We start from the raw sequence: 25,774 nt of genomic DNA on the forward strand, positions 1-25,774 counted from the left end.
CCGAGAGCTTGCTGAGTGAATGGGCCGGTGTCTCTGCGGTGCGGTGGAGTTAACGTCGAGAATCTGAGCGCGGCGAGCTGCAGCAGCAGGGGAAGGGGTGAGGAGAGAGGTAGGGGCAGGGTACCTGGATGGAAGTGCGTGTGAAGAGGGAAGCTGGGGAGCGGCATGGAGAGGACTACTGGGGAGGGGAGAGCAGGGCCTAAGGAAACCGGGGGCCTGGGTCTCCGCCCAGGCTTTCAGCTGGAACAGCTTCTTCGGCGGAACTCAGTTCTTATAAACCAGGTTCCGAGCCGGTCTCAATATTCCGTTGGGCCGCTTCGATGCTCCCGAGGATTCTGCGTAGATACGGAAAGCCGGGTCCGCTGCCTGGGCTTCCGGAGGATAACCAACACTAGATCTGCACTGTCCAGTACGACAGCCAGTAGCCCCATTTGGCAATCCGAAGACTACACCAAAAAGTAACCTCATTAATAATCTTTATAATGACTACATGTTGAAATGATCATCTTTTGGATGTATTGGGTTAAATAACATATTGTTAAAGTGAGTTTCACCAGTATTTACTTTTTTTTAAAATGTGGCACCTAGAAAATTAAAAATCGACATGTCTTGTTCGCATTATATTTCTGCTGGACAGCGCTGCCTCAGACAGTTACGTGTTGGATTTTGCCCTAGCTGCTTTGTACTCATTTGTTGGTTTAATCCTCTAAAAAAAAAAACCCTTTTAGGTAGATGTTATTGTCCTTGTTTTGCGGATGACAAAACAAGACATTGCGTAAGTTGTCCAAGTTGATGCAGCCAGTGAGTAGTGAAGGTGGGGTAAGAACTCAAGCAGCCTGATTCCCTGAGCTCCCTGTCTCCCTAATGCTTTGTATATGCGACGTTTCTGAGAGGCAGAACAGAAAAGTGTTTAGGAGCACCAGGCTATGGAACTAGATCCTGTTCCCATCTCATTTAGCCACTTACTACCTGATAACCCTGGGCAAGTTACTTGACGTTTCTGTGCCTCAGTTTGTACATATGTAAAATGGCGGGGGGAGCCTTTTATTTCATAAAATTGTTGAGAGAATTAAATAAGATAATGTTTGCAAAGTACCGAGCGCAATGTCTGCCACATATTAGCTGTGCTTGTTATTCAACCCTGGCTACCTCTCTCCGCAGATGGATAGGTTAATTCTTACACATTCATTACATCTGTTGAAAAGTCACTTCCTCAGGGAAATCTTTCTTGTCCATATTCCCCCTGACCCTGTCCTCATCCCACTACCCAGGTTAAGACAGCTGCCCTTTGTTATAGGCTCAGCACCATGTACCTCTGCCTCTTGCACTTATCACACTTGTAACTTTACCTATCAGTTATTTGATTTAATGCCTTTCCACTAATAGACTGTAAGATTCAGGAAGGCGGGGATATTGTCTAGTTTGGGGATCACATTGTATCCTCAGCAATAGCACAGTACCTGACACAAAATAGGAATTCCAGCAAATCTTTGGAATGAATGAGAGCTAATTTTTAGGTTGCCTTGGACATTGCTGGTTGGGATGTCTTGAGGCTAGCTCCATTTTTTCTTTAGTAAATACTGATGACAGTAGTACTTAGCTCAGGTCCATTAAGAGAATTAAATGTGATAATGCATTTGAAGCACTCTGCCTGGCAAATGGTAAATCCTTAGCAAATATAAATTATTATTAACAGTGCAACAATTAGTGGCTGGCCCCATCATGTACAGGCTTTGGAAAGGTCTTGCATTTTAGAGCAGTGACAGCCAGCCCTGGATAACATAGGATACCTTTTTTTTCCCCCTGCTTCTAAAATCCTGTATTTCCTCCCTCATCTTCATTCTCAAAGATTTTGCTTCCTAATTTACTGATAAATTGAAGACATTAGAAGGGCACTTAGGCAGACTCCCAACACTATATCTACCTACTTATCAGTGTACCCATATGCTTTCCTTTACTTTAGATGAAGCATTCATGTTCCTGTCCAAAAATCAGACCCTGCACATTCATCACTCCAGTAGTTCTCCATGTTTCTATATCATTAGTTTTCCTTCTCTCCTGGATCTATCCCATGTCATACAAGCATGCTGTAATTTTGTTCTTAAAATTTTTTTTTAATTATTTTTTCTTAAAAAATTTTTCGTCTTAAAAAAAAAAACAAAAAACTTGATCTTACTTTCTTTCCAGCTACTGCCCCATTTATCTGCTCTTCTTTGCAGCAAAAGTATGCTTGCTGTCTACTATTCTCCTACCATTCTTTGCAATTCACTCCAATCAGGCTTTTGCCCACATCTCCCCATCAAAACTACTCTTAGGGTCATCTCCTAACTGACCTCCATGAATTCAAATCCATTGGCCAGTTCTCAGTTTTCACCTTATTTAACTTAGCATTTGGTGCAGTTGACCTTCTGCCTCCTTAATACATTTTTGTTTATTGACTTCTAGGACAACACATGCTCTTCATTTTCCTCCCACCTCACTTGGTCATGCTTGAGTATACTTTGCAGTCTTCTTTCCCACCTCATAACAGGGCTCCAACCTTTGTCCTCTTCTCTTTAATTATGCTCATACTTTGGTGATAACAAAGCTCATGTGTTTATGCTAATAACTCCCAAATTTATATCTCCAGCCCATACCCATCTCCTACTCTTATAGCCATTGCTTACTTGACACATTTCATGTTTTAAAACTTAAACCTCTTATTTTCTTTCCCAAACAGTCTTTACCCACAGTTTTTGATGCCTCAGCTATCGGCAAATCTATTCTACTAGTTGCTCAGCCAGAAGCTTTGGAGGCATTTTAAAATTCTCTTTCACACATCCCACATATCCATTTGTCCGAAAATCATGTTGGCTTTCCCTTCAGAATATATGCTAGATCTGACCATTTCTCGTCACCTCCTATGGCAGCCACTCTGGTGTGAGTGGTCATCCCACCTGATCTTTCTGCTTCCAACTTGCTTCCCTCCAAACTATTCAGCGTATCAGCCAAAATGATCCTTTTAAATGTATCATATCTCTACTCCAGACTTTGCAGTGACTCCCCATTTCACCCAGAGTAGAAGCTAAAGCCTTTATTTACAATGGCCTGATCTCCATATTCTCCTCTGTTATCTCCTCTGACCTATACTCTATCTTGTTCATTCTTTGGACTTCCTTCAACTGTAGTGCTACCCCTCTACTTGGAACATGATTTCCCTAAATAGTACATGGCTAATTCTCTTATCCTCTGCAAGGCTTTGCTCAGAAGTCACCTGAGGGGATCCCCATTCAACACATTTTAAATTTCATCCTAGTTAGGATACACCCACCTCTTCCAAGCTTACTTACCCTGTTTTATTTATTTTTTCCATTTCCACTTTCTAATGCATTTAGTTATATTATTATTGCTTGTCTTCTCCTACTGGAGGGTAAGTTTTATGAAAGCAGAGCCCTTTTTGGGGTCCATTTGACCACTTGATGTGTCTGAAGTGCCCAGAATGGAGCTCGGCACATAGGCATTCAAGAAGTATGTGTTGAATGAAATGACTACATTGACTGGAGACATGAGAGAATAACTTAATAATGGCTTGTTATTCTTTGAAGGCAAAGCTGAGTTTAAGCCTGGCCTAAGAGCCTGGAACCAATTTGGAAAGGATGATGAGTGAGGTTGAGGTAAAGTGGAATGTTTCTATATATAATGTTTAAGTCCTTGCTTGAAAATCTAGAATGAGATTGTTCTTTAATTACTCTGAACATGGTGTCTGTTTTGCATGCCTTCTTATGAATAACTAGGAAAATGCTAGTGAGTCTGTTTTCAATAAAGCACATTTAATGTGGCAAATTTAATGTGTTCAGGAAGTTAACACTGTTGTGAAAAATTGTGGACATGCTAGTCCTTACCTTATGAATCTTATTCAAAGCCATCTTTTTATATTTTAAGTAGCAGTTATGCTACTATAAAGTTTCTTGACTTCTTTTATTGTTCTCTTAACTTGGTTACCTGTATAGTGATATAATTATGAGACCATCCTACCTTAGCATTTAAGGAAGCTTAGCACACAATAACTGAATGGTTTCCTGACACTGCATTCCTTAGAAGCAAAATTAAATGTATTCATCTTTTTTTTGGTTTGGTCTCAAATCGGGTAACAAAATAGTCAGACCTGGCTCTTAGAACAAGAATGCAAATTTGACCATTTAAAAGTCAGGAAGAAAATCTTTAATGCTGTGTTTTTATATGGCAGTGGTATTGAATATATACATACACACACAACACACAAACACACATATCTTTTATTATTGATATGGAGTTTTTTGTTTAAGCTTAAGTGCTTTTATTTCCTTTATTTACAGTAGACAGGAAAAAAATCATGGAGGCAGATATAATAGCAGATCTTCGATGCAAGCTCAAAGAAGTTGAAGAAGAGCGACTAAAAGCTGCACAGTATGGTTTACAACTAGTGGAGAGCCAGAACGAATTGCAGAATCAATTGGATAAATGTCGTAATGAAATGATGACCGTGACTGAGGTAGGACACTAGATTCCTCTGCTTACAAAGATGTGCTTAGCTACTGAAGATCTGTGTTGTCCAGCAATTATTAATATTATTTTTCTTTTCTGAGGATTTTAGGCCTAGTTCCCACCCATCCCCATTAAAGGGAAATGAACTAAATGAATTTCTAATATTTTTTCTGACTCAGTGTGTTCTGAGTTTGAAAATTAAGTTATTTTCACTCTCTTTACTACATACTGAATTTTAGACTTTGCTTTGTCTGCACTCTTCCTAGGTGACGTCACTTGCTTCATAGTTTTTGATAACATCTAAATGCCCCATGATTGTTACACCAAGTCCTTAGTTCTCCCCTAAAGTTTAGATTTTTGTATTCAATTACCCACTAATGGGCATCTCAGACTTAACATAAACAGAATAGTTAATTCCCTGCCCACTAACCAAACATGCTCTTGCAGAATTCTTTACCTTACTTAGTAAATGTAATAACGTTCATCCAGTTACTTGAGCCAAAAATCTAGGAGTTTTACTCAATATCTTTCTGTCCCTTATTTCTAGTATTTAATCCATTAGTAAGCTCTAAGAACCTGACTACAAATTATCTATACCACAGCCACTCTAGTTCAGACCACCGTCATCTCTCCCTTAGATTACTACTGTAGCCTTTTGACTAAGTTGCCTGCTTCCTGCATTTGCCATTCACACCATTCATTCTTCACACATCAGCCAAGTGGTCATTGAAGAATATGCAAAAGATCATGTCACAGCCCTGCTGAAAGCATAGAGCAGCTTCCAGTTTTATTTACAACAAAATCCGAGCCCCTTACCTGGATTTGTAGATCCCCGTGTGATCTGACCTCTTTCAACCTTTGGCCTCATCTCAAACTGTTCTAAACATCTCAAATGTTCTTTAGCTATACTAGTCCTGCCTTATGGGCTTTACAGGAGCTGTTGCCTCCATCTGAGTGGTTCATGCCCCACTGTCATGAGAGACATGACATGAGACGGAATTTTGTCTGTCTTGTTCACGGCCATATCCCTAATATTTGGCATAACATTTATTGAAAGAATGAATAAGTCAGTTTTATTTAGTAAATGCTCAGCATTGTATTTAAACTTTGATCTCAAAGTTTAAATATATCAGGAAAAAAAAAAAAACTAATGGCAACCCTTTTTTAAAATTTTTCTCATATTAAATCTAATTTCATTTATGTTATTTTTTAAAGCTTGTTGAAGAAGTTTGTACTAATGCCCTTTTTACCTTTAAACTTCCCTGACAGTAAGCAAAAGCCCTCTTAAATACTACTTTTGTCTTAGCACTGTATTCGTCTGAGTGGTGTTATGAACATTTATGAACATTTTTCAGATGACTACATTGTGAAAGTGAGAGCTAATTCAGTATTTCTGTTTATACCTTGTCCACTATTTTTTCATTTTACTCAGAGCTACAAGTAGAGCATATTATTATTATTATTATTTTTTCACCTTTAATTATTATTTATTTATTTATTTTTTTGGCTGTGTTGGGTCTTCGTTTCTGTGTGAGGGCTTCCTCTAGCTGCGGCAAGCGGGGGCCACTCTTCATCGTGGTGTGCGGGCCTCTCACTGTTGTGGCCTCTCTTGTTGCGGAGCACAGGCTCCAGACGCGCAGGCTCAGTAGTTGTGGCTCATGGGCCTAGTTGCTCCGCGGCATGTGGGATCTTCCCAGACCAGGGCTCGAACCCGTGTCCCCTGCATTAGCAGGCAAATTCTCAACCACTGCGCCACCAGGGAAGCCCAGTAGAGCATATTATTATCAAACCAAATAATTCTCACTAGGAAAACTTAAATGCTATTAATTTTTTTTTTTCCCTAGCAGAGAGAACTTGACTCATTGACAGCCTTAGAGCACTTTTTACTTCATTGGCAGGACATAGAAGCAATTACCATATCCCTAGCACGAACGTTAATATAGTCTCAAAATACCTCTCGGGTTTTTAACATTAATATCAACTTCAGTTATTTCAGATTTAACATGTGGTTGTTACTTAGAAAGCAGCAAATGTGTGAAACAGGAATGATTCAGCTGAAGGTGAAAACTGCTTATGTGTGATGGCTTTAAGTTATTTTTATGTAATTGAATTATAATTGAATCTGTTTTCAGAATTATGAACAAGAAAAATATACTCTTCAGAGAGAAGTTGAGCTCAAGAGTCGAATGTTAGAAAGTTTGAGCTCTGAATGTGAAGCTATTAAACAACAACAAAAAATGCACCTGGAGAAATTAGAAGAACAGCTGAGCAGAAGCCATGGGCAGGAAGTGAATGAACTAAAAAATAAGGTTTGGATATCTCTGTATTTTAGAACAAAAATATTTCATGCTTATGCAACCATATGTAAACTTTAGGTGATAGAAGATTTTCTTAGTAACATCTATGCAAAACAGCTGAGATTAAGGGCTCCATCATTTTAATATTAGGAGAGGGAACACTGAGAAACAATAGTTCACCTAAGAGACTTGTATAAATAACATTCTATTAATTAAATAGGATTATTTAATTTTAGCAACTGAGTATCTGTTAGGGAGTTTTAGTTTAGTGATCAGCATAACCTCCTTGCTTAGAGTGCCTAGTATGCGAGTCCCTTTTCAGAAAGACTAGTTCCCTAACCTTCACTGCAACTAGTGGTGCACTTTACAATTCCACAGAAGAAGCCAATAGTTTTTGGTAAATTAATGTACACTAGAGTTGATACTTTATAGTTTGTTTATTGAAGATAAACTAATACATATGATCCACTTCTTACACAATTCCATAAGGGAGGTACCATTATTACCTCCATATAACAGATGAGAAAGCCATTGTTTAAACAGAGTGAGTAAAGTTGGATAAGTTTATAGAGTTAGAAATTAGCAGTCCAAATTTGCACTGAGGCTGTCTGATTTCAAAGCCTGTTTCACTGTGTTTCATGTACCATCTTTTAAGATGTTTATATATACCTGTAACACCTATACTGTTAATTAATTCTCATTAAATTGACTCCCTTTTTAAATGTTTTCTCATTTTAAGTAATGGTATCAATGAAATATATTTGAGCTGGTTATGTTTTGTCCTAATATGCAGTAAAACATAACTATCAAAATATGCTTTCATGTAATACTTAGAATCATCTTGCATACCACTCTGACCCCAGCTTCTCTGAAGCTACTCTGAGTTGAGACATCAATAACTGTTAATGATGCTTTTTTTTTTTCCTGGATATTATTTTCAGTTTAGCAGTAATTTTCATTACCTAAACCAAAAAGAGTAATGTAGGAAGTATTCAGAGTCTGAAGTAAGGCCAGTTATAGAGATGGCTTTTTGGTGGAGTAAAGACTAAATAATTCAAAAAATATTTTCAGTCTTATTGATGTTCTCAAATTACTTGTGCCAATAATTTGGAGCTTTATTTGCTATCTTCCTTTCACTTATTTCTCATATTTAATCCATCAACAAGTTCTCAGAACTTGAGCTATGCAATACCCATCTCTGCTATAACACTGCAGTCCAGCTCACCATCGTCTCTCCCCTGCTATCCAGGCAGCCTGCTTCCATCACTGCTGTCATACCACTCATTCTTCACACGGCAGCCAAAGTGGCCAGGAATCCAGACCTACTCTGATTACTTGTATGGATTATTTGTATGCTGATAAAACGAGGCATGTCACTGTCTGTTAAAAGATGCCTAGCCTTGGCCAAATAGGAAACCCCAATCATCTCATCATACAATAAGTTTGGGTCATTCAGTGATGTTTTTCAGAAGAATGTCCACATTTCAACATAGATCAATCAGCTGAAATTTTTATTTCACATGATGAAAATAGAAAAGGGAAAAGAAATTATGCTAGAAGGCTCTTATTTTTTAAATAGAAAACAAATATCAGGATATAGTCTAAGAATGTTGAGACCCTATTGAAGATAATTCAATATAGATGATAATGATAACCCTGGACATCAAGCAAAAGCTTTTTATTGATAACAAACCATTTAGTGAGTGTTAGGTGTGGTGCCAAATGTTTTACCCACCCAGTCTCAGTTGAGAGCCTCACGATAACACAGTGATGGTAGGTACAATCACTTAACAGTTTTACATTTGAGGAATGTAAGTGAGACAGGTTAAACCTAGGCCTGACCCTAAAGTTTCACCCTTCTGCTATAAGTTCTTTCCCTTTAAACTACATACAGGCATACCTCAGAGATACTTCAGAGTCAGTTCCAGACCACCACAAAAAAGTGAATATCACAGTAAAGTAAGTCACATGAATTTTTTAGTTTCCAAAGTAGTCTATTAAAGTGTGCGATAGCATTCGGTCTAAAAACAACAATGTATATACCTTAATTTTAAAATATTTTATGCTTAAAAATGCTAACCGTCTGAGACTTCAGTGAGTCATAATCTTTTTTCTGGTGGAGGGTGTTGCCTCCATGTTGATGGCTGCTGACTGATCGGGGTGGTGGTTGCTGAAGATTGTGGTAGCTGAGGCAATTTCTTAAAATAAGACAACAGTGAAGTTTGCTGCATCAGTTGACTCTTCCTTTCATGAGTGATTTCTCTATAGCATCAATGCTGTTTGCTAGCATTTTATCCACAATAGAACTTCTTTAAAAATTGGAGTCAGTTGTCTCAAACCCTGCCGCTACTTTATCAACTAAGTTTATGTCATATTCTGTATCATTTGTTGTCATTTCAATAATCTTACAGCATCTTCACCAAGAGCAGATTCCATCTCAAGAAACCACTTTCTTTCCTCATCCATAAGAAGCAACTCCTTATCCATTAACATTTTATCATGAGATTGCCGCAGTTCAGTTACATCTTCAGGTTCCACTTCTAATTCTAGTTCTCTTGTTATTTCCACTATATCTGCAGTTACTCCTTCACGGAAGTCTCGAACCCCTCAAAGTCATCCATGAGAGTTGGATTTAACTTCTTCCAAGCTCTTGTTAATTTTGATATGTTGACCTCTTTCCATGAATCACAGATGTTCTTAATGGTATCTAGAATGGTGAATCCTTTCCAGAAAGTTTTCAATTGACTTTGCCCAGATCCATCAGAGGAATCACTATCTTGGATAGCTATAGTCTTACAAAATGTATTTAAGTAATAAGAATTGAGAGTTGAAATTACTCCTTGATCCATAGGCTGCAGAATGGATGTTGTGTTACCAGGCATGAAAACAACATGAATCTCGTTGTACATCTCGCTTGGGTGACCAGGTGGATTTTCAGTGAGCAGTACTATTTTGAAAGGAATATTTTTTCTGAGCAGTCAGTCTCAACAGTAGACTTAAAATATTCAGTAAACCATGTTGTAAACAGATGTGCTGTCAGCCAGGCTTTATTTTTCCATTTATAGAGCACAGGCAGAGTAGATTTAATATAATTCTTAAGGTGCCTAGGATTTTCAGAATGGTCAGTGAGCTTTGGCTTCAACTTAAAGTCACCAGCTGCATTAGCCCCTAGCAAGAGAGTCAGCCTGTCCTTTGAAGCCAGGCACTGACTTTTCCTCTCGAGCTATGGAAGTTCTGGATGACATCTTCTTCTACTGGAAGGCTGTTTTGTCTACATTGAAAATCTATTGTTTGGTGTAGCCACTTTCAGTGATTATCTTAGCTAGATCTTCTGGATAACTTGCTGCAGCTTCTAAATCAGCACTTCCTGCTTCACCTTGCACTTTTTTTTTTATGTTATGGAGACAGCCTCTCTCCTTAAACTTCATGAACCAAACTCTGCTGGCTTCAAAATTTTCTTCTGAAGCTTCCTCCCCTCTCTCAGCCATCATAGAATTGAGGAGAGTTTGGATTAGGCTTTGGCTTAAGGGAGTGTTGTGGCTGGTTTGATCTTCTATCTAGACGTCTAAAATTTTCTCCATATCAGCAGTTAGACTCTTTAGCTTCCTTATCATTTGTGTGTCCACTGCAGTAGCACTTTTAACTTCCTTAAAGAACTTTTCCTTTGCACTCAGAGCTTGGCTGACTGTTTGGTGGAAGAGGCCTAGCTTTCGGCCTGTCTCGGCTTTTGACATGCCTTCCTCACTAAGCATAATCATTTCTAGCTTTTGATTTAAAGTGAGAGATATGAACACTGAGAGGCCATTGTAAGGTTAGTAATTGGCCTAATTTTGAGTTGTTGTGTCTCGAATAGGAAGGCCCTAGGAGAGGGAGAGAGATAGGAATGACCATTCGGTGGAGCAGTCAGAACACACACAACATTTATCGATTAAGTTCACCGTCTTATATGAGTGTGGTTTGTGATGCCCCAAAATAATTACAATAATAACATCAAAGATCACTGATCACAGATCACCATAACAAATATAATAGTAATGAAAAAGTTGGAAAGATTTCCAAAATAAGGCACAGAGACAGGAAGTGAGCAAATGCTGTTGGAAAAATCGCTTGGTAGACTCGGCTTGGCTCAGGGTTGCCACAAACCTTCCATTTGTAAAAAAAAAAAAAAAAATGCAATATCTGGGAAGTGCAATTAAGCAAAATGCAATAAGACAGGTATGCCTGTATTCTTAGTGTTCCAAGATTTGGAACTATGTGACATTTTGGGAAAAGGAGTTAAATAGTTTTGTTCAGCTTGACTACCTTCCAAAATAGTTATCCTGCAGATACCAGAACAATTTGTATTGCAATTGTATGTTCTGATGACCTTCACTACCTTTTGATTTATAAGATTGTGATTTTTTTTTTTTTTTACTTTAGTTAGAAAAGCTGAAAGCCGAATTAGATGAAGCTAGGCTTAGTGAAAAGCAGCTGAAGCACAAAGTGGATCATCAGAAGGAACTCCTTTCTTGCAAATCAGAGGAAATGCGAATAATGTCTGAACGTGTACACGAAAGCATCTCTTCAGAGATGCTGGCTCTTCAAATTGAGCTAACTGAAATGGAAAGTATGAAGGTAATTTTTATGGCATGTGTATTCTGGAGTTTTCTTTTTTTCCCTTGTATTTTCCATGTTTTTGTAATAATCCTTATGAGCTAGTTTTAAGGCTGAAATATTTTTTGGCCTAACTTTGATCTAACTAATTAAAAAATGTTTTACAGAATTTTTATTTTTTTAATTTTTTAAAATAAATAAATTTATTTATTTATTTTTAATTTTGGGCTGCATTGGGTCTTTGTTGCTACGTGTGGGCTTTCTCTAGTTCTCTGCTGTTTGTTGTGGTGCACGGGCTTCTCAATGCGGTGGCTTCTCTTGTTGCAGGCTCTAGGCGTGTGGGCTTCAGTAGTTGTGGCACGTGGGCTCAGTAGTTGTGGCTCGCGGGCTCTAGAGCACAGGCTCAGTAGCTGTGGCGCACGGGCTTAGTTGCTCCGCGGCATGTGGGATCTTCCCAAACCAGGGCTCGAACCCCTGTCCCCTGCATTGGCAGGTGGATTCTTAACCACTGTGCCACCAGGGCAGCCTTACAGCATTTTTAGATGGATTACTTCAAATAAAGTAAAGCTTTAGGTTACATGATTATGTAAGGCAGACTTTACTTTTAGATTAATAAAACTTCTGGAAGAATTAAGACATTTATCCTGATCCTAGTTTGTGTCATAAAAGCCCAGTATAAAAAGTTGGCAGCATGGAAGTTGATATGTATATGAGTATAATTTTTTAAAAATTTTATTATGCACCTTATAACCTTTGACTGTTTCTTAGTTTTAGTTTTGGGTGTGAACCACTGCTGATAGATAAACTGAACAGCTGCTAAATGAAGGATTATTCAAGAGAGTTTCTTCTTTTTCCATTTCTGTTGAATAGACCACCCTCAAAGAAGAAGTGAACGAACTACAGTACAGACAAGAACAACTAGAACTTCTTAATACTAATTTAATGCGCCAGGTAGACCGGCTTAAAGAAGAAAAAGAAGAGCGACAGAAAGAAGCAGTTTCTTACTATAATGCCTTAGAGGTGTTGTGATTACAGTAACATCATCCTTTCCAATTTATAATAAATTGTTTTCTTGCTAATCTAATCTCTATTAGCTAAATTGTTTTCTTTTGAATTTAGAAAGCTCGTGTAGCAAATCAAGATCTTCAGGTGCAGCTAGACCAGGCACTCCAGCAAGCCTTGGACCCTAACAGTAAAGGCAACTCTTTGTTTGCAGAGGTACTTAAAATATTCCATTGATTAAATTGGCATTTCACTTAATAAAAACATAATTAAACATGTTAATATTTTCTAGGTGGAAGATCGAAGGGCAGCAATGGAACGTCAGCTTATCAGCATGAAAGTCAAGTATCAGTCACTAAAGAAGCAAAATGCATTTAATAGAGAACAGATGCAAAGAATGAAGGTACAGAATTATTATGATCAAAGATTTATTAAACCTATTTTGAATCAGCATTACATGTACAAATATATCAAAGAAAGCATCTTTTCCTTCAAGGAATATACTTACATAATTATTTCTAGAACTGCATGATTTTAGAAAAAACTTTTTTTAATTGAATGAAAGATCCCTTTTATATTTTATTTTAAAAAATTAATTCTGTGTAGATTTAGTAGTGGTATTTTTAGCATCCATTGATTGATTGAGTTTTTAATTGTTACTCACTAGCCTTGCCAGAGAGATTGAGCTTTTAATTGTTACTCACTAGCCTTGCCATTAGCTCTTTCTTTGTGGAGTGGGAAAAAACAAGTATTTAAAAGTTTTTCTTTCCTACTGTAGGCCTAGTTTCTTTCTGAGGATAGCCCTAAGGTTCCTACTTCAACTAAAACTAGCTCTCCCACAATTCTTCAATTCTCCCACAAAGGCTTAGTTATAGACTGAAATTTGAATTTCCTTTCCTTGTAGTTTCTCAAGTCAAGCATATAAGCCCTTGTAATTTTAAGCGTTTGTTGGGCGTCATTTCAGTCAAACAGCCGGTAACAGAAAAACGTGCTGAAGCTGGAAAGATTCCAGTATTGTACCAATCCTTAGACTCCTGATACCTGATCTGTTGTGCCTAACCCTCCTGAGGTGATAACTAGAAGTCTGTAAGGCTTCCCGCCTCTCTTTCAGGATGATGAGATTTACCAAAGAAATAGGAAAGGTCAATGATTAAACTTTGGCATTAGATGAACTTGGGATTGAATCCTAGTCTGTCACTTGTTAGTTGTGTGACCTTGGACAAGTATTTTTATTTTGCAAAGCATCAGTCACCTCATCTGTAAAATAGAGATGATACAACTTGACTCTTAGAGTTGTCCTGGAGTTAAATGAAGTGCTGACTTAAACAATAGTTGTGGCTTTTATTTCTAAGGATTTTAAGTGTGCCATCTGGTTTACTGAGGCTCTCCCCTATCTGGGAATTGTTTCTCTGTAAATTTTCTCATATTTGCTCTTTGTTTTCTTTTTGTATTTGTTGGGCTACTGTTATTAATCTCTGAATGTTCCCATGATACCCCAAACTGTCTTTAGACACAGGTAGCATTCTGAATCTTCCGAGGCTAAATGTGTCTAGCCTCCAGTTTGAAGCAGGAACAAAGAGTGGATCCTTAAAAATGTTAAAAGTCACCTTTCTCTCTTACTTGTAACCATAGCTAAAACTTCATATCATTGCTTGCTTTACTCAAAAATGTATTTAAATTAATTGACATTTTTTAAGAACTCCAGAAATATCCCATGGCAGAAAGGATTGCTAGGTTTAGATTTTAGTTAATTTCCTTCTGATTGCTATGTAACTCCAGGTTTAGGTGGAGTCATAATTAGGTAAGTTGATTGCTGCTCTTACAAAATAAATTTATACTTGTATTAAAGGTTGCTTCAATATCCTTAGATTGACTTTTACCTTTGTTTTCCATCCTTGTTCTTTGTGAATCTTACATTTGTGAATGTGAGTAGCTTAATAATTTCCCCCACTTAATACTACTGAAGTTAATCAAAATTTTTGAGAAACTGCTTCAGACCCTTAATGAGAGTGCATATGATGAGTACAGCACAGCATTTGGCCAGGCTCATTTACTGCGTAAGTGACGTGCTTCCAGACCACAGCCATGCAGTTCAATTATGTTTCACAGAAGTACAAATGATTGTTATGGACTTCAAATATCACTCATAAGTAGTCTAAATAAGTACTAAAGAGTTATGTCTAACTAGATTATTGGTATAAAATGTTTTCAAATTTTTCTAGTCTAGTATTAGACTAGAAATAGCTAATTAGTTTAGCTTCCAAAATGAGGTCAAAGTAATATAGTACAAAATATGAACTGTATCGAAAATATGGTTATCAGACTCTTCCTCTCCCCCACTCAATTTTTATGGGGGGGGAGGGATTTTTTTTTTCTAGTTACAAATCGCCACATTGCTACAAATGAAAGGGTCTCAAGCTGAATTTGAACAGCAGGAACGGTTACTTGCCATGCTGGAGCAAAAGAATGGTGAAATTAAACATCTCTTAGGTGAAATTAGGAATCTGGAGAAATTTAAGGTATGTATAAACACCTTTAAAAAACACAGCCAAATTTTGGTTTGAGTATCTTAATACTTCTAACTTGAACGAGTTTCTTTATTATGTAATTAGTGTATAATTTCCGTTGAGATTTACCAATATTTAATGTTTTCTTCTAGTTTCTTTATGCTTTTCATATCTGTTGCTGTTGTAAATTGTAACTCAGTTATACTCAGAGTGCCCATATCTTTAGTGTACAACTTAATGAGTTTTACATACATATACCCCCTTATAATTACTCCCCAGCTCACGATACAGAATACTTCCAGCACTCCAGAGCAGCACCGTCATGTCCCTTTTAAGTGAGTACTCCTACCTTCTAACTTTTTATCAGCTTTACATGTACAGATACTCTTGAACTTCGTATAAATGGAATCATTCATTACATACTCTTGTTTCTGTCTTCCACTCAACATTATGTCAGTGAGATTTGTTTCTCCTGTTGAGTGTTACCAGTAATTGATTCTTCTTCGGTGCTCTCCACCTCTGTTTTTTAATGGATGCATAGTAATATTTTTGTCACATTGTCCAATATTATGTGGCAACTGGAATTCATAGAGGTCTTTAATAAACTATTTAAAATTTTTTGAAATAAATTCAAACTCCCAGAAAAGTCATGAAATTATTTCTATATACCCTTCACCCAGATTCCCCAATTATCAATTTCACCACATCTGCTTTTTTATTTTCTCTCTCTCTCCATGTGTGTACATTTTTATCTTAAACATTTGAGAGTAAGTTGCAAACCAGATACCCCTTAACCCTTACGTCGTACCTCAGTGTTGAAGCTTATCCTTTTACATAACCATAGTATTGATACAATGATCAAAATCAGGAAGCTAACATTGATACGTAGTTTTAGCTAAGTTGCCTTTTACATTTTACCAGTTACCACTAATGTCCTTCTTGGAAAACAAAAATACCCAAATGCTTTCCTTTCTAGGGTCCAATCCGTGATCATATGTTGTCTTTAATTGCCAAGTCTCTTTAGTCTCCCTTAACCTGGAACAATTCTGTAGGCTTTCTTTAACTTTTATGACCTTGACATTTTTGAAGAGTACAGCCGTTTGCTTTGTAGATTTTCTCTCATTTTAGGGGGTGTGTGATATAATTAGACTCAGGCTATGTATTTTTGACGGGAATACTACAGGAGTATTATTATACCCCTCTCGACATGTACATCAGGTGGTACATAATGTCTGTTTGTACCATAACTGGTTATATTAACCTTGACTGGTTGTGGTTATGCCTGCCAGGTTTCTCCAGTGTACGGTTACAATTCTTCCCTTTGTAATTAATAAATATCTTGTGGGGAGTTACTTAGACCAAGTATATATCTGTTTTTCCTTATACTTGAACATCCATTGATGATTCTTGCCTGAAACAGGTATTACTGTGATGATTGCCAAATGATAATTTCATCATTCCTTCTACATTTATTAGTTAGAAGAATAATAAAGAGATTGAAAAGAATTTTCCTCCTCACTTATTTATTTATTGATATCATATAGCCTCATGAATTCTTATTTTATCCTATGGATTGTAGTCTGTAACTTCTTTATTTACTCTGATCACCCAGATTTGGCCAGTAGGAATACTTCCTTACTCTGGCATTACAAGATATTCCTAGCTCACCTGCCCCAGCCTTGGAATCAGCATTTCTGCAAGGAGCGCAGGTTCCTTTAAGAGGACAGTGGCACTTAGAAACCAAGAACTGGGCACTAGATGTGCTTATTGCTTACTGGAATGTCATCGCTTCTAGACCCTTTTAGCAGACAGAACTAGAAGTCTGTGTGTGTATATTTAGTGTATTTATGTATGTGTTATACGCATATTTATGAATGTTTTGTGTGAATAGGTTTGTGTGAGTATATGTATTTATATATATATATATACACATAAGAAAACCTTGATTTCATACTTAATAACTCCAGTTTGAATCTGATACCACAGGCTTCATTGCCTACCCCATTTTATCCAACAGTGGAAAACCTGGCGGTTATTGTCCTCAATATATTTGCGTATTTACTCATTCTTAGGATACATATATTGATAGTTTCGGAATTACCCTACTCACTAAAGTTCAGGATTTGTTTGTAGTTCTTTTTGTTTTTAGCCTGAGGGTATATAGTCAAAATACTGTGTTCAAAAGTTACTTGGGTTTTTTTTTTCCCCTCCTCCCTTACCCCTGTTTGGTATGAGTGTGTTATGCATCTGAAATACAGTTAGGTTTGTTTGTTTCTGTTTCTATTTTGTTTTGTTGCCCTCCATCCATCCTTGTTGAATTTATGTATATACTTTTTCCATGTGAAACATTAACAAGGTTCTAAAAGAACTATAAAGAAGATACACTTAGAGACCTATCTGTCTCCCCATCCCTTCTACGCTGTTTCCACCCCACCCCTTTAGGTAGCCAATTTCATTTGTTTCTGATTTACTCATGCTGTTTCTTTTTGCAAAAAGAGCAGCTTTATGTAGGCTTTATTTTCTCCCTTTTTTTTTTGGACAAAATGTAGCATAACACAGTCTTTTATACTTTCCTTTTTTTCATTTAACTTTAACCTGGAAATCACTTCATCTCAGTTTAGAGAGACTTCCTAATTCTTATTAACAGCAACAAAGAATTCCATTGTATGGATTCTCATACATTCTCCTGTGTCTGGGTATTTAGATTATTTCCATTATTTTGCAATTATATACAGTGCTATATATACAGTGCTACAAAGTACATTTTGCATATATTTGCGTTTCCTTATTGTTGTAGATGTATCGTCAGGGATAATTCCTACAGTGCAACTGCTGGGTCAAAAGTAAATTAATACGTAGTTTTGTTAGATGTTCCCAAACTCCTCCACATGGCTTGTACCAATTTAGATTCCCGCTGGCAATAATGTATCATAGTGCTTGTTTTATAGGTGTATTTATTTGCCTGCGTGTATAGAGGAATTAACACGTTTTCTTGTAGTATTTGTACAGTTTCACTTTTTACATTTAGAGATCTGATCTCTACTGAATTTTATTCTCGTGTATAGTGTGAGATATAAGTCGAGTTTTATCTTTTCCAAATAACTAGCCAGCTGTCCCAGCATCATTTATTAAGAAGTCAATCTTGGTGGCAGTGGTTTATTTATTTATTTATTTATTTATTTATTTATTTATTTATTGGCTGCATTGGGTCTTCATTGCTGCGCGTGGGCTTTCTCTAGTTGCGGCGAGCGGGGGCTACTTTTCGTTGCAGTGCGCAGGCTTCTCATTGTGGCTTCTCTTGTTGCAGAGCATGGGCTCTAGGCATGTGGGCTTCAGTAGTTGTAGCACGTGGACTCAGTAGTTGCAGCACGTGGGCCCTAGAGCTCGCAGGCTTCAGTAGTTGCGGCGAGTGGGCTAAGTATTTACAGTGCATGGGATCTAGGGCACGCAAGTTCAGTAGTTGTGGCACATGGGCTTAGTTGCTCCACAGCATGTGGGATCTTCCCGGACCAGGGATCAAACCTATGTCACCTGCATTGGCAGGCAGATTCTTAACCACTGCGCCACCAGGGAAGTTCCTGTGGCAGTGATTTAATATGACACCTATACCGTATATCAAATTTCCATTTATGCTTGAGTCTATTTCTGGATTTTCCATTCTATTCCACTGGCCTACCTCTCTGCACATCAGACTGATGCTTTTAATTTTAGAGGTTTTATAGTATGTTTTGTCTGGTAAGGATATTCTCCCACCATAGCTTTTCTTTCTCAGCATTTTTCCTGGCTATTCTTTCATGTTTGTTTTTCCCTGTGAACATCTTGTCTAGCTCCAAAAAAATTTGTTGGCATTTTTATTAGGATTGCATTGAATTTATAAATTAACTTAGGGAGCACAGATATCTTCTCACTAAAGAATTAAAGTTTACAAATGATATATTTTGTAAACGTTAATAACCTTTTAGGCATTCTAAATTGTAGCCGTTAGTGTATCATAAAATTTTAAGTTTATATAACTTTCTTTCCCTTGTAAGAACTGTTGAAAGGACTGCAATTTTGGTTAAATTTGCAAAACATCTATTGGCCGGTGTATGTGGCTCACTAGTGGACTCTGCACTAGACTTTGAAAATTACAGCTTTAAATTAGGGACTTTTACCTGCAATCTCTGAAATTGTTTACATGTTTTTAAGCAGATTTACAATTTTTTTCCCCCTAGAGAAATTGTACAGAGATTCCATCAGAATCTCAGAAGAGTGGGCACCAAAAATAACTGTAAGGATCTCCACTCTTGTTCATATTTTTGTAATTTATGGCTTTGTCATAAAGGCCAGAATTAAACCCTGTGAGTATTTGTTTCTTCCATTTTAAAAGCCAGAAGAGAGAAACCAGAGGGAGGATACAGGCGTACTTAGAACCATAGGCTTTGGAGACAGATCTGCGTTCAGATTCTCTCTTCTCAGTTTACTTGCCTGTAGCATTGTGAGCCAGTTCCCTCATCTGTAGGAGAGGAATGCTCATTCTTGTACCTACTTCAGAAGGTAAATGAGTTAAGTGGATAGTGCTTAGCACAGTGTCTGCCATATGATAAGCATTCAATAAGTGGTAGCTGATACTATTATTAATAAACCTATGCTAACCTAATTTGTTACTTATTTTAAGTAATAAGAATTGTTTTCTTTAGAGTTTATATGAAAGTATGGAATCTAAGCCTTCAGCCAACTCTGTTGCTCTGGAAGATGACACCTATTACACAGATTTACTTCAAATAAAGCTTGAAAACTTAAAGTAAGTGTTGGGGGCTTGGGAAGACAGAGACTCTTTTGACTTGCTCATAATAAGTGGTAATAGTTTCATTTTTAAATTGCCAAAAGAAAATTCCAGAAAGGAATGGCAACAGAAATACCTCTGTGCAGCAAATGAGATTTATTCAAGATATAATTAGTGCTGGTTATTGAAGAAAAATACTTTCAATGAATAATGAAATGTTTTTAGTTCTTTATGTTTTTCATAAAGCTTTTCAGATTAGTAAGTAAAAAAGAACTTTAAAGTAGAAAATGTTCTTATAGTCTAAATTTTTAAAGAATAAATATCATGTAACGTAAAACTTAAAGGAATTTATTTATCCATGCATAAATGTGGAAAATATGCTCCCTTTTGTTCATTTCCTTTGAAACGAGATTTTTTTTTTAATTTGAAACTGCTATTGTTAAAGCTTATTTTGCTTATTGTTTCTTTGTTACTAAAAATCCAGGGAAATATATTTTACTAAGAGTTCAAATATATAATATAGTAAATAATTTGTACTAACTATTATACTTGCTTATTGTGTTATTTTAATATTCCTTGGTTCTCTTTTTTTTTTATTAATATAGCAAAGAAAATGAAAGCACTAAAGGTGAATTGTCCATCCAGCGAATGAAAGCATTATTTGAGAGCCAGCGGGCTCTGGATATTGAGCGAAAACTTTTTTTGAATGAAAGGTGCCTCCAGCTTTCCCAAAGTGAAAATATGAAACTGAGAGCTAAACTAGATGAGTTAAAACTGAAGTATGAACCTGAAGGTATGTATGTCTCATATTTTGTCTTTTATATCACGAGAAGCTCTGAGAGATCATATCAGTTTTTTTTCTTGCTACAGCTTTATGCACATCATATTACAAACTAATTTGTGGCTGTGTATCTGTATTTAATAAATTTATTGCTACAAAATGTGTAGGAAAATTCAAAGAGAAACTGGGTACTAGATGTGCATGAATGTAATGGGTATTCTTTTTGGGTATCTGTATAGTAGAACCTTGACATTTGAGACTTTTCCATTTAAGATTGCAGCATCTTATGTAATACCAAAGAGTTCAGTTTTGTTGAGGCAACTGATGTTTGAGAGCTATATTAGTTAATACTAATGTTTATAGAAAACTTAAAATAATGGAGACTTAAACAAGATAGGTATTTATTCCTCTCCCTGATAAAAGTCTGGAGGGGGCATTCTAAGACTGGTCAATGTCAGGATCTAGGCTTCTTTTGCATTGTTCATCAACATATATCTCCTTGAGCAGAATTTAGTCACGTGGTCTTACCTGCCTATAGGAATAGCAGAGAAATTCAGCCTTGATTCTCAGGGTCCATGTTCCCAACTAAATCTTTGGGATTCTATTAAGGAATAGCAGGACAGATATTAGAGGACAACTATCAAGTCTAATCACTGAGATAGGAAATAGCCTAAGCATATAGGCTCTGCATATTATACATTTAAAAAAGTGATTTTACATTACGTAAATTAAAAAATAAAAGGCCCAAAATAAAAGAGTCTAAGAATGTGATGATCCTTAGACCAAAAAGAAAGTTCTGTTACATGTTTTAGGTTATAGATTTTTCAGCCCCTATACTGTTCACATGCCTACAACTCTCTCTTCATTATTATTTCAGTGACTGAAGTGATTCTCAACAATAGTGGGGAGGTTGTCAGCAATAATAAGGATTCTTTATAGTTTAAAAAAGCTTCTTTTTCTCTCATCCTTTCTCCCTTCCCTGATTAATAGCCTGTCCTGATTAAGGATTATCCGTTTCAAATTTCAAAGGTCTGCTGTGAACTGAATACAGCAAGCAGGAGGAAGTATAATGAATCTAGATGGTGTGGATTTCAAAGGAGCAGTGCTAGAGAAAGGGAAAATACTGATTTAAAAACAATAGTGATACCAACAGGAACACCAACCCCACATTCAACCGTGGTTTCTCCAACCTCACTAATATTTTGATTTTGAAAATGAAAGACACATTGGTATGGGGATACAGAAAAGGTAATTAGAACAGTTAGTTCTGTGACTGTGTATATGGACCCGCATAAGGGATGGAATGATGTTATGTTAATCCTTGTAAGACACAGTATGGAGTCTTCACTCAATGGGTGCTTTTAATCCCCATTTTACAGGTAAAGAAAACAAAGCTCATGCCTTAGATTAAATGTGAATGCATATAGCAGATTAACACAGTGCTTTGCACTTAGTAGTTGCTCAATAAATGATGACTATTATTATTCAAGGTTTAAAAAGAAAGAATACAAAGCTCAGAGTGGTTAAGGACTTTCCCAAGGTCACCCAGCTGCAGAGTGTTGTTAGCACTAGGATTAGTACCTGGATTCCTTGACTCTTCGCCACTATATCCTGCCTGATTTCCATGGTGAGATCTTATGAAGCCCCATGCAACTTTTATCATAACCCTAGAAGAGAACATTTAAGTGTTCATTCCTAGAGTCAAATATATTGAGATCCCAAGGAAAAATTTATAGCCAGATAACCTTGAAAAGATATAGTTAATGGAATCCATGAAAAAGAAAGGATTAAAGACAATGTATTTTAGTAAGGAGATGAATGGGTTTTAAAGGAATGGAAGTGGAAAAAAAGGAAAGGAAAAAAATACATTTATAACTAGTTTTACCTTATGTTGATTGTGTGTTTGATTTATTGACTAGGTCTATTTTTAATTGTTTTTTTTCTCAGAGAAAATTGAAGTGCCTGTACTCAAAAAGAGGCGTGAGGTACTTCCTGTGGATATAACCACCCCTAACGATGTATGTACCACCAGTGCTGTTGAGGAAGAAGTTTATAGATCACCACCTCAGAAAGAGGAGGTACAGTCCTGTCCTAACAATTTAGAAGATAAGTTGCAGTTGGAAAAGACAGTTTCTGTAAACACATCAGGAGTCATTCTGTCTCCTTACAAAAATCTGTCCGTGGGTATTCAGCCAAGGAAGGAAAAGAAATGTGTGAAACTTATAGGAGTTCCAGCTGAGTCGGAAGCCTTAAGTGAAAGAAGTGGAAACACCCGTAACTCTCCCAGGTCAGTGTCCTCTTTCCTTCAAGGCAGTGAGCGGCCCTCTCCATCTCTTCTCTATCGCTGCATGAACTGCACTATCTGTTTCTTTATCTATTTTCTTAGTATTGCATGCAGTATAATTCCCCAATTTCATCTGCCTACCTTCCGATTTTCTAAAACTTTAAGAAAGACTAAAATGATTACAGGGGAAAAGGACTCCTGAATAAGGGAATTGTTTTAAAAAGTAACACTTTTCTGTGTCATGAGGCAGAAATACCACAGTCTAGTACCTCTTTGAATGTTCTGTTGGTTTGAATAAATGTATAGTTTTATTTTTTTCCTGGTTCAAGAGTTGCCATGAAAAAAAATTAACTTATCTCCTAAAAGGGCTTTCCATTAGTCTAAGAAATTTCAGCCTTCCAAAAAACTGTTAGGTGAAATGTTTTATGGCTTTTGAAATTGTTTATCCTAAGCCTTCAAGAATGTGCTTTAATACCTATTCTGACATTTTAAAATATCAAAGGTAATTCATTTTCAATTTACACCCAAACTTCAAAGCCTCTAGTTTCTGCATAATTGAGTTTGTGACTAAAAGAGGAAGTGTCAGACATGTATGTCTGTAAGGATTAATGTTTTAAGGACCTTATCCTTTAAAAAAAAATTAAAATAATAGAAGGCAGAAGGTGAGAGAAAGTGAGTGGAAGGAAAAGGTAGGTACAGTGGCTGAGGTTAGGGTGGTATAAGAAGCACGTTCTTGGTGTGTGTGGCAGGACCAAGAATGGGCAAAAAAGAAGTGAATGTGGAAAATGGAGAAGGTGATAAAAGATGAAGGATGTCTTTATGCAGTGGAATGATAAATGTAATTAAAATAAATAGACATTCTAAAAATTAAGCATATTGATGTGAAAATAGTTAGCTTGGGTTGTCTGCTATGAAAGGAGATCTTTAAGGTACTCCCAGGGTCAGTCTTCGATGGAGGGGTACAGAATAAGACATTTTACTAGTATGCATTCGAATTGAAATAGTAAGACATAGCCCACCTTATGTAAAAGGGCTTTCTTGTATGTTTTATCTGATTTGTTTTCAAGTCTTCAGTGCTACTAAACAGTATTCAACAAAGAAAGCACTTCAACAATATTGCAGTTATTAGAATTAGTAATAGGAGTAATGTATTACTCCATTTCTTGAAATTTTATGTGATCACATTATAACCCATAAGTCGCATAAAATCAAAGCTTAATATTCTCAAGGAAGAAGCAGCTTTAAATGAATGATATCTGATACACACATGGTTTCGAGTAGTTCTGAATTGAATTCAACAGGTTATGCTTGTATATATGTGATTCACTGTGTACGTGTGTTTTGACCATTGTATATTCCTGGAGGTGAATTTCCAGAATTGATCAGTGCAAACCTTACTATCTATGTTGTCTTCATTTCTTTTTCTGCCTTTTTTTGCTTGATAAAAATTATTTAAGCAAATGTATTTAGCTACTTGTTTGACTCAAGTAGCACGTTGGAATTTTTTTGTCTTGCTAAACAAAAACAAATAAAATAACAAAACATTTGTTTTTGTGTGTGTGTGTGAGTCCATCTGCTAACTTTAGATGTTTCCAACCTTTTGCTCTCTGCATGATTAACTTAGACACACAATCCTATGGTAATATTGTAATAATAAATACGGCTTTTATTGGGAACTTCACTATTGCATGCTTTATAATTTAATTGATGCTCTTGTTATAAAATATCCTTATAGGCACTTTAAAATATCTCTTCACTGTTTTTTTTCTTAAATTATTATTTTGCTAGTTGAAATTCAATTTGAGTTTTTTTAATAGATAAATAGACATCTATTCATGCAGCCCAGGATTCCTTGTTAATTTTTGTCTTGCATTTGCCTTTTGTAAGTCATGTTAACATTAAAATACTGCTCTAGCATTAAAAATTTTTTTGTTAGTTGTGTTTATCATGATAGGCACCCTCATTATATTTTAATTCTTTAATTTAGGCTTTGCCATGGCTTTTTATTCAACCTTAAAGACATTTCTTTAGACATTTGAAAAATTAAGTCTATTGATATAAAAAGGTTCTTTTAGTGCAGCAGTGACTTAGTTTTTTTAATGAGTTTTTTTAATGGTATTGAAGTCAACTATAATTTTTCTCCTTATATACCTAAAAAAAAAAAATCACCATGTCTCATTAAGAGGTCCATTATACTGGAGGATTGTTTCTTCTTTAATTTTTCCTAACCACATTTGAATTCAGAGTGGATGCTTTAATGCCTGTAGGTTAGCTGCTGAATCAAGGCTTCAAACAGAAGTTAAAGAAGGGAAAGAAACTGCAAGCAAATTGGAAAAGGCAACCTGTAAGAAATCACACCCTATTGTATACGTGTCCTCCAAATCAACTCCAGAGACCCAGTGCCCTCAGCAGTAAAGACTTAATGAGAGTAAGGTACCACTTGCCCAAAAGATTGCTCTGGAGGTTAGTTAAGATTGTCTTTATCTGAAGTATACCATCCTGTAGGTTATTTCCTTCTACTCGTTGTGCCAGGAACTGGCATTTTCATGCTCCTTTGACCAAACATTCAAAATGTGTTTGTGATTCTAGCCAGGAGAGTTCCTTAAGTGATGACCTATGAATCACAGTGAATAAACCATTAGCTGAAGGAAAGTGTTATTACAAATTTATTGGTTACATTGTATATAGATTTTTAAAGTACCTTCAGAGCCATATATATTTGAAAAGAGAACACATTAACTATTATATTTTCCTATGTACATTTTTATGAACGTAGTTTTTCACTGTGTTGTGAAAATAGAAAACATGGTTTAAAAATATATATTATATTGTAACTAGATTTTGTCAGCGTATAAAGCACATATGTTCATCTTTGTATTCATATACATGATTTAAATTTTATGTCTCAATTACATGAAAAATATAATTTTGAACTTTAAAATAAAACTGCTATAATTTATCCCCTTTTTGTTTTTTTACTCTGTATAGATAATAGCGTGTTATTAAAGGGAATAAAGGAAGAAAAAAGAAACTTCAGGGATT

The 25,774-nt window shown here is 36.2% G+C and overlaps 1 protein-coding gene across 5 annotated transcripts; it reads left to right on the forward strand.

Moving 5' to 3' along the window:
• SPDL1 (spindle apparatus coiled-coil protein 1) lies at nt 1–25,438 on the forward strand. Of its 5 annotated transcripts, none has more exons than XM_059919622.1 (12): nt 1–109; nt 4,335–4,510; nt 6,636–6,812; nt 11,220–11,414; nt 12,264–12,413; nt 12,513–12,611; nt 12,688–12,798; nt 14,774–14,914; nt 19,582–19,685; nt 20,273–20,460; nt 22,396–22,735; nt 25,000–25,438. In XM_059919622.1, the coding sequence occupies exons 2-12, from the start codon at nt 4,352–4,354 to the stop codon at nt 25,145–25,147; spliced, it is 1,812 nt and encodes a 603-aa protein (XP_059775605.1). In that variant the 5' UTR covers nt 1–109; nt 4,335–4,351; the 3' UTR covers nt 25,148–25,438. The 5 variants fall into 5 exon arrangements, with proteins under 5 accessions (XP_059775605.1, XP_059775602.1, XP_059775604.1 ...); XM_059919619.1 differs by lacking the exon at nt 25,000–25,438 and adding an exon at nt 3,585–3,653 and having other exon boundaries at nt 22,396–22,934; XM_059919621.1 differs by lacking the exon at nt 25,000–25,438 and adding an exon at nt 3,585–3,653 and having other exon boundaries at nt 4,338–4,510; nt 22,396–22,934.
• The last annotated feature ends 336 nt before the right edge of the window (nt 25,439–25,774 follow it).

Source organism: Balaenoptera ricei, chromosome 3 (genome assembly GCF_028023285.1).
Source record: "Balaenoptera ricei isolate mBalRic1 chromosome 3, mBalRic1.hap2, whole genome shotgun sequence".
Taxonomy (NCBI): Eukaryota; Metazoa; Chordata; class Mammalia; order Artiodactyla; family Balaenopteridae; genus Balaenoptera; species Balaenoptera ricei.